Genomic DNA, 16,033 nt, shown 5'->3' with positions numbered 1-16,033 from the left:
CGTCCTACCCGTCCAGGCGCGCCCATGAGGGCCCAGCCCCACCGATGGCGAAAGCCGAGCCCTCGACGGATCGGAGAAGACTGGTAAAATGCTGGGACATCCACGCAATCCGCGAAACGTTTGGCTTGTAAATGTCATTGACACAATGTATAAACCAGTCCAATTAAACCATCGTGGATAACACTGAAGTGATTTTTTCCCCCGAACTTGAATTCCCTTCCCATGTAAGCAATGTTTCCCCGTAGGACGCCAAATTGGCAAAATTATTTGGCTGTCCACGGCCCGCTGTGCCTCTCGGGGACGCTGTCGTCCCTGGCCGATGGGCTCCGGGCAGAAAAGAGGGTGTTTGCTAATGTTTCTGGATGTCTGCTTATGCTTGGGGACTGTGATCTTCATAGAAGTGTATGTACTACTTGCTTCAAGTAGTCGATTGGAGTAGTATTCTGAAAGACAGACCTTTACTCTGTACGCGTCCTTCCCCTCTCTCCCGCCATACACACTTTCAGGCCTGATCAGATTGAATGTCGTAACTTGAGAAACGTAGCCTGAATAGGATTCAAGCACATGTTTGGTAGCTGGCCTATTTTACACTGCGCCTTGAGATGTGAAAACGTTAAGCCAAAGAAACCTCATTACGTTGTCGAATCCCGTGTCACAGCCTGTTCGTTTAAAGTCTCCAAGCGCGTGAAATCCGTCGTAAACATTGTAAAGATTTTTGAATAAATAGGAACAAAGAATAAAAAATGCCCACGAGATTGAGAAATAAACATGAAAATATTCAATAAAGCTTTGAAATCCATTTCAAGCAGAGTGCAAGGCTCTTTGAAAAATCCAAAACAAAATATCAAGCAAAAGACAGCGTGTGCCTTTAATAGAATGGGAATGGTCACTGGCCGGCTTTACATTGACATATCGCTTTCGTTTCTAAATTCGCTGGCCTCATTCGGCTAACGACAGCAAGGAAATGCCGCTTCTCGACACTCGAGACACGCATGCGAAAAGTTCTGTTCTGCGTAATTTGAGGCGCTTGCCTGATCAGGAAATTATCTTCCGAAGCAGGAATTAGTCACCATCAGTGTTCAATCTTGAAGGTAAGTTTGGCAGTGGAAAGTGTCTACCTTACATGCTCAGCATTGAGAGGTAAGTTGATATGCTACCAAGATATTCAAAGCGGGGCACCTCATTTCCATGGGTCCACTGCAGTTTTCCAGAAAGCAACTGGAAAAATCAACACTGATTAGTTTTTATGCCGAGGGTTTTCTTCGTTATTATTGTTACTCAGAATTGAACGAGTAGAAATGCATAGAAAGTGTGTTGTAATGCATAGAAAGTATTACGAAGAGTCTGAGAGCTTCATACATATACTCAATAGATGGCATGATGCGAAAGGTTCAAAACAAATTCGACCAATATGTTTTTGCGAGTAGTTTCACGACCAAAACAAACACCTGAGGGCTGAGGTGGAGATCTTGCCAACGGTTTGATACTTCTTGGAGGAATCGATATTCATTCATTCATAGTCCAAGCACCATCGGTACTTTTACAGCTTCTTTTGTCATCAGTAAAATTTTCATCAGCCTGAACACTGCAGTTTTTCTCTGATGAAACCGAATACATATCCAAATGCGCATTTCGCCATGTTTCGACCCTTTTGACGATTTCCTCCTGCATTCAGTCCGTTTAGGTACAGTATACGTTAAGAATTTTATGCTATATGTTTATTTCATGCATGAATATCAGAGCGTCCCGCTTTAAAAGTATACTTCTATCATCTTCAATCTGACATTTGTAATTTTTTACGGTAGGGCGAAGTCTCCTTCACGGTGATATCCTGGAATACCTTCTTCTCCCAGTTGCATATACGATATGCAGTGTTGCATGCGCCAATCAACTAGGCGCAAGGGGTTAATTGGTTGGCCGCAAGGCTCCAGTGGGCAGTGAACCCTAGAACGAGAAACCAGGAACGAAAACGGTGATTTGAACTACTCGTTAAGCGGTGGTCCAGGGGGTAGAACAAGCCACTCTGGGTACCTGCAGCTCCACCCAAGCTATGTGATTTTTCGGGTACCAGATCCTCCAGGGAAACCATAACCGGCACAGGGAAAGGAACTGGCCCCCCTATCCTGATGTGTGAATTTCACACGCCGTCGGGCTTAGTACTGGATGAACTCCACCATCACCTAACTAAATTTGTCTTCTTCTCATGCGTCTTCTGTCCTGCCGCTGTCGGTTTTCCCTTACAATCGTTTCGTGGGATGACGATCGCGGAAGCCTTGCCTCCCCCGTTGCCAGGCACGAGACACTGGCCCGAGCCCCTTAGTTGCCAGGACTCATATTCTCTGTAGTGTGTTTCATTTTAATCTTGGGAATTGAAGTGGTTTCCTATTGCCTTCCTCAATAGTGTTTTAAACGTGACACCATCACTCAATGGCCGCCCCACTGGGGTCAGACGTCTTTGCAGCCGCCTCACTGCGGAACAGACGCTGCGTGGACTACCTTTCGTCGGGCTCCTAACCTTCGATCTATCCAGCATAGGGGATCCTACCAGGAGCAACTATCATTGCTCCCGCCGTCACAGGTCTATGGATCGTCGGAACGCGCAAGCCCATCCACCACGTCAATAGTCCGCATGAGGGACGGGGAGGGAGGAACATGACGTAGAGGAAGATAGCTTAGGTCCAGGCATACTCGACCATGAGATAGAAAGAGCATTAAGTGAGATGAAATCAAATAAGGCCGTGGGGGTGGATAACATTCCTGCGGAACTACTAAAAGGTTTAGGAAAATGTGGGAGGAAGAGGCTATATGGGCTGATTCGTAGTATTTATGAGGAAGGAATCTGGCCGGAAGACTTTGTGAGATCAGTTTTAGTTCCTACTCCGTAAAAGGTAAAGGCTACATCATGTGAGGGCTACAGAATAATAAGTGTGATATCCCACGCAGCTAAAGTTGTTCTCAGGATCATAAACAAAAGGATAGAGAGTAGGGCAAATGATTACTTAGGGGATGACCAGTTTGGGTTTAGGAAGGGTAGAGGTACTCGTGATGCCATGTAATGAGATCAATTATCGAGAGGAATATAGAATGCAATCAGGACGTATTTGCCTGTTTCTTAGATTTAGAAAAAGCGTTTGATAGAGTGAATTGGGAAAAATAATGTGTATATTGTAGAAAATAGGAGTAGATTTTAGGGGCAGGAGGCTTGTTGCAACTTGTACATCTCTCAGACTGCTCAGGTGTGAGTAGGGAACGGAGAGTCCGGATGGGCAATGTTAGGAAGAGGTGTAAGGCAGGGTTGCCCATTATCACCGTTGCTTTTCCACCTGTATGTAGAGGAAATGATTAAGGAGGGATGGGAAGAACTGAAGGTAGGAATGAAAGTGGGCGGGGAATTCGTAAAATCAGTTAGGTTCGCTGATGACCAAGCTTTATTTTGTCAGCCACCCAAGGGGTTGCAACCATTGCTGAGTGAATTGGAAATTCAGTGCGGCAGGTATGGGATGAGAATCAAAATTAATAAAACAAAGGTTATGCGATTTTCTAGAAAGAAAAAGGCTAAGCTTAACATTAAAATAGGAAGGCAAAAACTAGAGCAGGTAGAACAGTTTACGTATCTCGGAAGTGTTTTGGACCAACACGGTCAAAGTAGTAGGGACATAAGGAGAAGAATTGCGCTAGGTAGAGGCTTTCGCAAGGAGGAGGGAGTGGATGGTAGGGACGTTGAGTAAGGATATTAAGAAAAGACTAGTATATTAAGAAAAGACTAGTATATTAAGAAAATACTAGTATATTAAGAAAAGACTAGTATATTAAGAAAAGACTAGGTATTAAGAAAAGAGTAGTAAAAACTTTGATATGGAGCGTAGCTATATACGGGGCGGAAACGTGGTCATTGAAGCAGGAGGATAGACGTAGACTGGAGGCTTTTGAAATGTGGGTGTGGAGAAGAATGGAGAAGGTGAAATGGACAGAGAAGAAAACAAATGAGGAAGTACTTGGTATAGCGGGCGAAGAGAGGGGTTTGTTGGAAGAAATCCTATGGAGGAAGGAAAAATGAATGGAGTGCGTATTGATCGGCAACGGGATGCTGAAGACTCTAATAGAGGGGAGGATGCTAGGAAAACGAGGAAAGGGAAGGAACAGGATAGGGAGGTTGGACGGGATGAAAGGAGGAAGGAAGTACACAGGGATGAAGAACTTGATGAGTAGGTTGATGAAATGCGTTTTGTTAGGACTCACAAAATATTTATTTGGTAGTGGTGTCCATTCAAAACCTACCTTAAGCGGTAGATAACTTTATACTAATAATATCAAATGAGTGGTTAAATTTTTGCTGTAGGTCAATTAAAAACATTATTGAATTACCCGCATTATATTTATTCGAAAAAAGTTATTCTACCCGTGTGCCAGTTTAATAATGTATCGATAGTATTCTTGTTTAGTAGAACAATAAGTATTGTCTTTTTTTAGTTAATTAACTTAATTGAGAGGATTAGCAACAAGGGGAATAGGTGACCATAGCCACGGAATTTGAGAACCCTAGCCACAACGCAACTGCACTGTCGATGCATTTTGTATCTGACTGTGCCTTAAAAGTAGTTTGTTGCTCGTTTTTTTCATCAAATAACGAACGTGTGTACTTGTAATGAATTTTTTTACACAGTTAGGAAGATAATCGATTACACTATACGGCAAATACTATGATATTACTTTTTCATTACCGAATAAATATTTTGAACAAATTTCATTATAATTTTTAGCACATAAATTATGCCATTTTGTCCTAGTATTGAAGGTCAACGATTATTTAATAATTTCTTACTTACTTTGCACTGTCGATTCCATGTTCCATATTAGAAATCGCAGAAACAGCTTACAAGAAACAAATTTAAAATAGACTAGGTCCGCTCAGGCTGAGATTCGATGTGTCTTCTATACTCGGCGGAAGCTTTCCATCTACTTCATGAGGGCAGCAGCGAACCTATATAGTATACCTGCCTGTCGCGTTATCTTACCGATGGGGACCTTACCTACGATACCCATGTTTCATATTATGCGGTAGAGTAACTTTTTTCTCCCTTTGGCCAGCTTTCTCTGTGCACTGGTTGAGCTTGTGCGTCCCGATGAACCCTTGAGCTGTGCTGGCGGGAACAATGATAATTACTCTTGGTAGGGTTACACATGCCAGATAGGTCGAAGGTTAGAAACTAGAAGAAAGGTAGATAACCCGGCACCTGTTCCTCAGTGAGGCGGCTGCAACAACGTCCAACCTCAGTGGGGAGGCTATAGTGTGATGGTACCCCGTTAAAAACACTATTGAGGAAGGCAACAGGAAACTACCTCAATTATTTAAACTCAAGGTTTTTTGGATGGATGATCTAGTGAAATTAGTCCTGGAAACTACAGGACTCGGCCCAACAGGCTTTGTGCCGCGCCTGGCAGCGGGAGAGGTAAGACTACATAGTGCTAGTGTAATATCTGGTGTCATCATCACACGAAACCCTTGAAAAGCAAAACCGACAGCAGCAGGACATAAGATGCAGAAGAAGACCGAACTAATTAGAATAGGAACTTGCGATGTTAGGACAATGTTGAGGATAGGAAAATTAGAGAATACAAAGAAAGAAATGGGAAGAGGAAATATAGATATCTTAGGTCTATGCGAGGTGAGATAAAAGGATAGTGGGGATTATTGGAGTGATAATTATAGAATAGCAGTGGCGGGGACGAAAGCCAACGAGGGGTTGCCATAGTATTAAAAAAAGAGGTAGGAAGATATGTTGAGCGTAGTCAATATAGAACAGGCAACAGATAGAATATTACTAGTAGAGGTAAATGCAGAACTGACGAACTTGGTCATTGTTCAGGTGTACATGCCACCAAGCAATTAAAAGGAGGAAGAAGTCAAGAGGATATACAATCAGCTTAGAGGATATAATAGTGGGTGTTCCTACAAGAAATATTTTATAGTGATTGGGGATTGGAATGCAACGGTAGGCGAAGGAAGAGATGGTGATGAGGTGGGGGACTACAGATTAGGTACAAGGAATGACTGCAGGAATAAAGCGATTGAGTTCAACAGGAAAGAGAGCTACTCATCACCAACGCTTGGTTTGGACACCACAAAAGGTATAGGTTTCCATAGAAAATGCCAGGTGACTCACAAAGGTATCAGTTAGATTATATTATGGTTAGGCACACATTTAGGAACTGCGTGACCAATTTGCAGTTTCCTGGGAGCAGGTGCAGACTCTGATCACAATTTAGAAGTTATGAAGTGCTGAGTCCGATTGAAAAAGTAACGGCAAGGGAGGTAGGTAAGGAAATGGAATTTAGAAGCATTAACTGTATTGACAAGAAAGAGTATCAGCCGGCTGCAGGGAAAATTTAGAGTAAGGGAAATGAGATGAGTAACCAAAAGGAAAAATGGGAATAAGTACATAAAAAAGGGATATCAAAAGTCGCAATAGAAACTAAGGAATTATTAATGCGAAAAGCATGGATCACGGATGAGATAATTACAAAAGAAAGATGAGAGAAGGAAATGGAAGAATGTAAATACAGAGCTAGGTAGAAGGAAGTACGAAGAGTTAAATCATAAAATTGAGACAGGTAAAAACTAGGGCAAAAGAATCTTGGTGAAAGACTCAGTGCAAGGATAATGAAAGTTTGAGAGAAAGGGTGAAACTGATTCACCAAACAAGAAGGCTAAAACACTGTTGGGAAATAAAAAGGGAAAATCTGTGTTAACAATCAGAGAAAAGTCAGGGAAATATTAGTTGAACCCAAACGATTCAAGAAAAATGGAGGGAATATAGAGAACTGCATGATACGTAAAGAACTTGGGCCAGCAAGGTTAGACATTGAAAGTGAATATGCTATAGATGAAGAGAGCTGAAGTCCAGGCACACTCGATGATGAGATAGAAAGGGCATTTTGGGAGATGAAATCAAATAAGGCCATGGGGGTAGAAAACTTTACTGTACAACTACTAAAAGGTTTAGGAAAATGTAAGAGGAAGAGTCTATGGACTAATTTGTAGCATCTATGATGAAGGAATCTGGCCAGAGGTCTTTGTGAATCCAGTGTTAGTTTCTAGTCCGAAAAAGGTAAAAGGCTCTCTCATGTGAGGACTGTAAAACAATAAGTTTGCTTTCCCATGCAGCTAAAGTGGTACTCAGGATCATCAACAAAAGGATGGAGAGCAAGGCAATTGATTACTTAGGGGATGATCAGTTGGGGTTTAGGAAGGGGTGAGGCACACATGATGTCACTTAAGTAATATGCATAATAGAGAGAAACATAGAATACAATTGTAACATCCAAAACCTACATCGACCAGTAGATTACCAATTTTTAAAATATTGCAATTATTCTTCCCTGCTAATGTAAAGAGAACAAGAAATTTGATAATCAAATGATACAAGTTATCTCTTTAAACCTCATTCCTGTTGTGGTCAGTTTCCTGTACCAATAATGAGGCATAGTTGTTCCATTCCAGGATCTCAAATTGCCCCTGGTCTCAGGTAGAATTTACCACACATCAGGTTAAACTATGTTTGTGGTTGGCGCTGGTTTGGTGTGCTATCCTCCTAAATTGCATTTTCCTTTCCAAGTAATATATTATATTATTTTCTTTGGCATTCTGGATACATCTGGTGGTCCATCAACCACTTTGATATAGCAACACTGATTTATCATGAACCAACCAATCACGCAACCTTTATTGCATCCATGCCTTAAGTCATACCTGAATTATTCCAGTCACCAATTAGGGTCATAAACTACTTTCCCCACTAACACAGCTAGCAATGCACATATGTGTGTGTATATAAATAATGCACATACCTATATGCATTACTATTCTCAAACTATATGCTTAAACTATTATATTTTTGTAGTTGGTTTTTCCAGTTTTGTACATACTACTTAGGTGAGGTTATTCCTAGGCAATTACTATTTAATGTAAGCACATATATACATACACTTTACTCTTGCTTCCATTGCTAAAATTCAGTCTCACTCCACGAGTGCAATTCATCAGATGATATCTCTTTATCCTTCCAGTCATGATTCTGAACTTAGTTGTTATACATGCTCAACATGCACAGTTAGCCCAGCATGACGAACATCTCCCACGAGAACTAAACCTAATACATACTCATCATCAGAGAATGCAGAGCTGGAGAATTTTCAGTTTTATGCAATTTTTGCATTTTTTAAAACCTTTTCACAAATAGGCAATTTTTGTACGCAGCATACACAAACCAAAATAACAGCAATCATCCTGAATGGTCATTGGATAACTGAAGGCAAGGCTCCACATGCCCTATGGCTTATGAAGTTATCCATACATTCAGGGTAAGTTGGCCAGTGTAATTAACAGAAACTATGGGATGTTCTAAGTCACATAGATATCAAGTCCAGGATCTCCGCTTTACCGCAATAGGTTACCATTACATAGAACATGTTTGAATGGACGGTAAAAGAGAGAATGGGCATGATTAATGTATTCTAACAAACAACATAATTGCACCATTTTTTAACCGGATAATGAGTAGAAACAGAAACATAAGACAGAGGGTTATTACAAATTTACTTCATTAGTTCTTACCATGCTCAAATTACATTACATTTTCAAGAACAACTATGCTTTGTATAATTTCCTGAATTTCACCAGTCCTGGCAGGTGCATCAAACATCAAGAGGTAAAATAAATAAAGCTATACAATAGGCTTTGAGGTGAGGCACAGTTGATGTACACCAATGAAGTCTATTTCTTGAATTCATAATATTCTGCCAGGAAAGAAATAAAAATACACTACTGGACACACAATATTCAAGACCTTGTACAGCAAGTCACAGAGTATTGTCAGTCTTCACTAGAGGCATTAGTCAATATCAGCATTAACAATTACACAAATTTATTCTTTTTATCTGCAAAGCTATAGTTTTCCTACAGTGTCACTATTATTGGACTCGGCTCGGTTAAGGTTCAAGTTGAAACTCAAATGAATATGAGCCTGCTCATTCAATTGATGTTGAAAAATCAATTGGGCTTTGGCTTCCGGTGATGATATTATGAAATAATTCCCATATGTATTTTGCCAACAAAAGGCCCAAATTAAATACTGAAAAAAAAAAGATTAATTGAAGAGACATTATCTGCAACTACTTTACAAGAAATAGGAGTTATTATTAAAGTCAAATAACAATCATGAATTTAGGCCATTAGAACAATATGAATTCAGATCACACTTTGCTTTGCATCTTAAATGTGTACAGAATGTTCTAATTGTAAAGAAGCTTTCAGAGAAAAAGTCCCGAGAACAGATCAATCACCACTAAGATGGATTAATTATGGATGAAACTTACAACACACACATTTCAATTAGAAAAAATGCTCACTCTAACTTCATGATGTAATTATACCAGCATTAATACATAAGACCTCATTTCTAATAAAAATATACAATTGCAAATACTGCTTAGCAATCCGCAACAAATATAAAAAGGTATATTACATCACATTTCATTCATACCTCTTCTGAGGACTAGTGAATTCTTTTCTTAATTTCATAATCAAAAAAAAATTCATTATAAAGAATTAAAAATTATAAATTTCAATAACACATGCTTTAAAAATATATGAAAACAACAACCCATTAAGTTCTCTCAACAATTTTTTTAAGTTTATTTAAAGCAGAAAAACTGTATCTGAAAAAATACCCATTTGTAACGTAGCACTGACCAAAAAACTTTCCAATTCTCCCACATGCACCTTATCTGCAATGGCCTAAAAACATTTATTTAACTTGAAGTCCTCTCATTAATATAATGCAGTTTGTACCACAAACATGCATATTTACGAGGGTAAAAAAATCCAAACGTATGTGCCACTTTCGTTGTACAAATTGAGACCCAAAAAGTGAAATGCAGATGAACCTGCAAACTACATGTTTATATACATCGCAGTTCTCATGTAAAAAGATATCCTTATTTCTTTTTGGTTGATGAGATTACAAGGAAGCGATGCTAAGGTCAAATGTATACATTCCAAATGCAGGTGAAAAATGTTCTACACCCTGCACTGTCAAATATCACATGATGAATAACATTACACTGTCAGGGGCAAACTTAATTGCGACCTATTAAATTAAACATTAGCCATGAGCAATTGAACAAAAAACTTTCAGAACAGTTGTTATCAGGCTACTTGAGCTAAGTGTAACATGAGGGAGAGCTGATGAATACATTGGGAGGCAAAGATTGACTTATTTTCAAGCAACAACATCAGTCATATGAACCCAGCCCTTCTGACACTGTAAACCATTTCACAATAAAATGGCAAATAAAATACTAACAGTGAGTATGATGTTTAAGCAACACTTAAAAACTGAGGACTACTCAAATGCCACAGATCTGCAACCAGAATGTAAGTTCTACCTACCTTCTCCAAAAGAAATCAAAGTAATAATCTTTAGAAATGAGAATAAAACACTATACAATTATGAACTGCAGAAGTCACTAAACTGCATATCTTAACGAGAAAGTAATTGTATTTGGTGATGTCTTATCTGCCACAGCAATTTCACTTCCATTCATTAGTCCAAGTTCGTTGAGAGTTTTTTTTAAATTTACTCTTGTTGCTGCTTCGATGCTGGGGATATTAGGCATGTACAGTGTTTTTGTCTTCCCTCCAATATTTGCCATAACAGCCGGTGACACAAACTGATAACTTGGATACTCACAAAGGTGCTTAATGAGATCACTTAAGGTAATATCTGGCTTAACCTCAACTTCTTTGGGGTGACTACTGCATGAGACACAATCCCCTTTCAGCTCCATAGAATATGAATAACAATATATACCATCCACATCATTGTAAATCATTTGATTAGACAGAGGCAAACAACAATTAGTAACAATTTTGAATGCCTCCATTGTGCAGGCAGCAGCAATAACCGCATTTGTAGATGCAACAGCAGGGATGATATTTTTAACAATTCCTTGAACCAATCGGTAATTAAGGCCTGAAATGCCATAGTGATTAGCTCTCTCTGACGATTTTTCATACACCCAACTTACGTGCATCGGGTCATCACCATCTAGGACTGCGTTGCTGTCCCATGGGTTCTCTTTTGGCCAAAGCACAAGTTTAACATATTCAACACAATGCTCTGGGAGTCTGGGGGTGTTTGCGAGAGTGCATAATGGATAGGTTGTCTGCGGAGGGTACAGATCAATTGTGCAGTCGACACAGGGTGTTAGCCCGGGCAGTATGACTCGGCAGTTTCCTTTAAACCCCTCAGTCCCACCATCAACAAATGGGATCACTGTAGACACATCTATTTCATCACCAATACCATCACAGGAGAGAATTGACAACAGCATACCATTTACCCACCTCCTAGCAGCTATTGAATCCAACCCACATATAACTAAATTAAAAGACCGATAAAACTCTTGATCAAAGTCTTGAATTTTATTATAATATGGTTTAACGTGGCAGCCCTGTACTCTCTTCTTAATGAACTCCGCGGCCACTTCCGCTTTGGGGCGACCAACATCTTTAAGTCTAAATAAAAATTGTCGATTTAAGTTGGACAAATCTATGGTATCCATATCGATGATGTGCAAATTACCAAAACCCATTAAAGCAAGATTCTTCAAAATTTCACACCCTAACCCACCAGCACCAATCACTAATAGTTTCACTTTTTGTAAAAATTCAAATGTGTTAGAGTTGGCATCAAAATCAGGATGGCAAAATGGCCCAACTCTTCTCAATATTTTTCTAATGTTTTGCCATCGTGGGCCCACGGATGGAGAATCTCCTGCTCCAACTTCCATCGCTGATAGTTACACGACAGGCTTCAACTTGATGTTCACCAATTCATGCAAATAGAAAGTAGTGGATACTAAATCATTATGTAAACACAATCTCCGTCAAATCGCAAAATTTCACCGTAACAAGTAGACTGAATGAAATGCCGATTCTACTTAGTGATTAAATCTACTATTTTCATTGCTTACAACCACATGGAAAATCAAGTCTTTGATTTACAGTTAAAATTCCAACTTATAACATCAGCAAAACTAGTGTGCACGTATATTTGTTTGTAATTTTGATCACTTAACAATGCATTGCAATTGAATTGCAACAATTACCATCATTGCAACTCTCGATTCTAATTTCGATTTGCTCTGTTGGATCCGGATTGTATTGGTTAAATCGATACTTGACGGGAAGGTCGCGATAGGTGATGGCGCGGTAACTATGGCCCCAAGGTGATGTAACTGTTGTGAATGGTATGCGCCTTGATCCATAATTAGTTAATTTGGCTCTTGGACTCATAAACTTGAATGATGATAATTGGTGTGTGGTAGCAAACTCTCAAATTCAAAAATTTACGATGAGCTCGGATAAAGAAGTTGACATCTTCCGGGATACTCCGGTTCGACTGTTAGGTGATTGTAATCATTACTGATATCTGAAGCTTAGTTTAGGCATAGCTAGTTTGTTTTTTTCACATTTTTCTTTTGTAGGATATGCCAATGAAATCGGCGAAGCATTCAGACCATTGGTGAAGAAGATATGGGTTCATGCTAGTTATGGAGTAGCCATATCATACGTTGCTGCTGATACGTTTGATAAAGCGGGTAAAACATATAAAGTGAGTTCCGTTTTTGGACAATTAAATGTAAATTGAAAACCTTATGGCTATTATTTTTGGAATCGAATAACTTACGGAAAAGTAATGCTGATTGTCGAATCCGTGCCCATTAGTAACTTATTACATTCATTAAATAGTTGTGAAGCTCAGTGTTGTTATTTCGGCGTTTGCAGGGAACCGGGCCTTTTAATTAATCAATGTGTCCATAGTAAACAGCAACTACCCGGAGTCGTGATATTCTGGATGAAATGTAGATGGTGGTTATTAAATCGTTAGTGTTCTCACCCAAATGGAAATTTTCACATGCGACTTGAGAAATGTTACACTTACTGTTTTAGGGCATTACCCGACATTAAATGACGGAAAAATGTTACCTTTAATGGCTGATTTCAGTAATTTTTCTGTTATTCGCTGGAAACGCAAGACGGGGCTTAAAGTCTCAATAATTATTAGCGGTAATCCCGTGAACGCATAGCTGCACCCTTGGGAAAAACGAAATTTGAATACCATTTCATGTTAAATTCAGCAAAGAGTGTAGGAACTCCTCACTGTGACTAATATGAGTTATTTCGAATTTAGATCTAATGGAAAATTCAGGGGAAAGGCAGCGGATTTCACTTAGTTAAACTTTGGAAGTTGCATGTTTTTTTTAGCTAAGCCAGCCCTTAATCATTTCATTTTAATAACGGGTTTAAACTGATTTCTTTTATTTTTACGGTGTTACCTTTCCGTAAGTAAAGCATCCTGTAATCAATAGCCATGGTTATTCGTGAGAAGAAATTATTTTGACCTGGATTACGCAATTGGGGCTTTGCTGTGATTTGAAATATGCAATTAACATTTCAACACAATGCCATCAGAACGTAACAAACTAAAATGCTACATCTAGTGATGACCCTAGTTTTACTAAGGTTGATTTCATTTTATAATGAATTTTGCCGGATTCTTAGTACATTCACTGAAATATGTATTAATATGTTTGCAGAATCCATTCATAAGTGATGCAGTTCGAAGGTCAGAAGTATTAAAAGTTTCTGCTGATACCCTCGTGTGGCAGGGATTAGCTTCAGTTATTATTCCTGGATTCACCATTAATAGGGTTTGCGCAGGAACTTTATATCTCCTGCGTAAGACGACAAAATGGCCAAAAATTGTTCGAAAGTGGACGGCGACAGGTGTAGGTATTTTTTGTATCCCTCTGATTGTTACGCCGATCGACCATGGTGTCCATTTTCTAATGGATAATTCACTTCGGAAGTGGCTTGGAATTCCATGTTATTTGGATCATGAAGCTGAGAAAAAGTAGTTGCAAAATGAGGTTAAATATGTAATAGAAGTGCCTAGCTTCAAGTTTGTTAATACTCAAAGTTATGATGCATTAGACTTTAGCTGCCTTACTAGCCATACAATGCCTTTATATGCTTTGTGCACAAATTTTTGAAACTCGTTTTTGAGGCACCTTGTGCCTTTTTGAATGAAGAGATTAACTAATTTGAGACTCACATATATATGTACATAACAATTTTACTGTTGACATTGTTTGCTCAGTTGAGTAAAATGTTGTTATTTCTGGACAGCTTATTTATTGTTATCTCTTAATGATGCATATAAGCTATTTTTGTAATGTTCTTTTAAATGTGCAAAGTTTTTCAGTGATTTAAGTTTGTATGTTTTTGTAAATATAACCAATATTGTAGATTAAATAATTTTTAGTAGATTCAGTGGTCCTTCTATTGTTTTCATCTTAGCCCCCCTCTCATTATTTTAGGAACCTATAGAAGTATTTGCTAAGGTTAGTGGTAAACCTGGATGATAGTGTTGTGACAAGATTACTGTTTTACCCCAATTTAATATTGTTTGCCAATAGTTTTAATATATTTTGGTAGCCAATAACTTGTTAAAAATTAAAACACACAGTAGCGTTAACAATAAGTCATCTTGCTGAAGTACTCTCTGTTGTATGGATGTGTAATTAAGTTGTGTAGCTCTGCTTTTTCAAAAGATTCAGGACATTAATTGTTGATCAATAACACTTAGTTGTTGGCTGGTTGCGGATTTCAACAATGGACATAAAACCTTACTTCAATCCAGTAGACTTGAATTAAAATTGCATTCATCAACATCTTGTTTCGCCTAAGAAAAAATATAGCATTAACACAAGAAATATCTCATGGGTGAATCATATGAGCTAGAAAGTTTTATCTTAATACTAAGCGCTCAAAATTTTTTTTCTTGGTTATAACTCAACTTCTCTTTTAGAGCATCAGCATCAATCAACTCATTTCAGAATGTAAACAAAAGAAATTATAATGATTTTGATAGTTATTCTCACACATTGATCAATAGTATCATTAATATCTCAGTCCGAGGATTGAAAATAGTATTGGTTGCAGTATACAGAGTAAAGAATCCTAGCCTTCCTTTCAGTCAGTTGTTCCTGGATAAAAGAACCCAACTGGCTAAAAGTTTTTCACTGCACCTTCTAGCTGGATGATATTGTAATTCATTAAAGCAAATATTTTACAGTTTGAACAATTTTTCAGTGCAAAAACATTAAAAAATGGTGGATAAGTACCATTTGGCAGTACTTGTATTTATTTGGCTGGTGAGCAAAGGCATATGATGTGATGTTTCTTAGATGGATAATTTTATTTTGAAGAACACAGATGTATCCTATCTCAGGTGATAGTATTATTAGGAAAATGAAGATTGGGTTTTGCTGCGGTAAATGATTTATTTCACAAAACAGCTGTGGTTAAGATTGACAACACAAAATGGCATGCAATTTACATTTATGATGGTTGAGAAAAAGAAATGGGTGACCCTAGTGAAAGAAAGCACTAATATTGAAATAAAATAGTTTAGCTTAGAGTCCACATATTTTTTGCCTGGAAACATTTAGAAAACATAATTTGTGTATTGAATAATAATATAGCAAAAAAGTCAAAAAGCTTTGACATTCACAGTGACTTAATCTATTTACACACTGTTAGAAAAACTTCCTTTGATGGTTTATTTTTATTATAGGTATTCTACCTGTTAAGGTAGGTTTTGGATAAACAACTACCAACTAAATATCTTGTATCTCCTAATAAAACACAACCCAACGTCCTACTTTGCAACAAGCCATTCTTCATCTCCATATACTTCCCTCCATTTATTCCCTTCAACATTCCTATCCTGTTCCTGCCCCTTCCTCGTTTGCCCAACATTCTCCCCTCTATTACAGTCTTCAATGTCCCACTGCCAATTAATATGCTTTGCATCCACTTTTTCTGTCTCCTTAGAATTTTTCCCAGTAGTCCGCTCTCCTCCCCCACCATTCCTAGCATTTCCCCATTCGTTTTCCTTTCTAT

The 16,033-nt window shown here is 38.4% G+C and overlaps 2 protein-coding genes across 3 annotated transcripts; one reads left to right on the top strand and one right to left on the bottom strand.

Annotated features, from left to right (window-relative positions):
• Positions 1–8,579: 8,579 nt before the first annotated feature.
• On the bottom strand, positions 8,580–12,167 carry Uba3 (Ubiquitin-like activating enzyme 3). 2 transcript variants are annotated; one of them, XM_071592456.1, is made up of 2 exons: positions 12,037–12,167; positions 8,580–11,880 (listed from the first exon to the last, which is right to left on the bottom strand). In XM_071592456.1, the coding sequence occupies exon 2, from the start codon at positions 11,851–11,853 to the stop codon at positions 10,528–10,530; it is 1,326 nt and encodes a 441-aa protein (XP_071448557.1). In that variant the 5' UTR covers positions 11,854–11,880; positions 12,037–12,167; the 3' UTR covers positions 8,580–10,527. The 2 variants fall into 2 exon arrangements, with proteins under 2 accessions (XP_071448557.1, XP_071448558.1); XM_071592457.1 differs by having other exon boundaries at positions 12,068–12,167.
• Positions 12,168–12,253: 86 nt separating this feature from the next.
• On the top strand, positions 12,254–14,398 carry LOC139693759 (mitochondrial fission process protein 1). The gene is made up of 3 exons (XM_071592031.1): positions 12,254–12,471; positions 12,550–12,677; positions 13,663–14,398. Exons 1-3 carry the CDS (start codon positions 12,417–12,419, stop codon positions 13,981–13,983), a joined length of 504 nt encoding a protein of 167 aa, XP_071448132.1. The 5' UTR covers positions 12,254–12,416; the 3' UTR covers positions 13,984–14,398.
• The last annotated feature ends 1,635 nt before the right edge of the window (positions 14,399–16,033 follow it).

The sequence above is a fragment of the Hetaerina americana genome, unplaced genomic scaffold (genome assembly GCF_022747635.1).
Source record: "Hetaerina americana unplaced genomic scaffold, ioHetAmer1.1.p SCAF_5, whole genome shotgun sequence".
NCBI classification, from domain to species: Eukaryota; Metazoa; Arthropoda; class Insecta; order Odonata; family Calopterygidae; genus Hetaerina; species Hetaerina americana.
The sequence above is the reverse complement of the archived record's forward strand: the minus strand, read 5'-3'. Positions and strand labels throughout refer to the sequence as shown.

What these genes read in the sequence shown, in the direction of transcription:
- LOC139693759 (XM_071592031.1), top strand. Translation starts at nt 12,417, where the DNA reads ATGAGCTCGGATAAAGAAGTTGACATCTTCCGGGATACTCCGGTTCGA. An exon ending in TACTCCGGTTCGACTGTTAG is followed by an intron (nt 12,472 to 12,549) that starts GTGATTGTAATC and finishes TTTCTTTTGTAG; the next exon opens with GATATGCCAATGAAATCGGC. An exon ending in AAGCGGGTAAAACATATAAA is followed by an intron (nt 12,678 to 13,662) that starts GTGAGTTCCGTT and finishes ATATGTTTGCAG; the next exon opens with AATCCATTCATAAGTGATGC.
- Uba3 (XM_071592456.1), bottom strand. Translation starts at nt 11,853, where the DNA reads ATGGAAGTTGGAGCAGGAGATTCTCCATCCGTGGGCCCACGATGGCAA.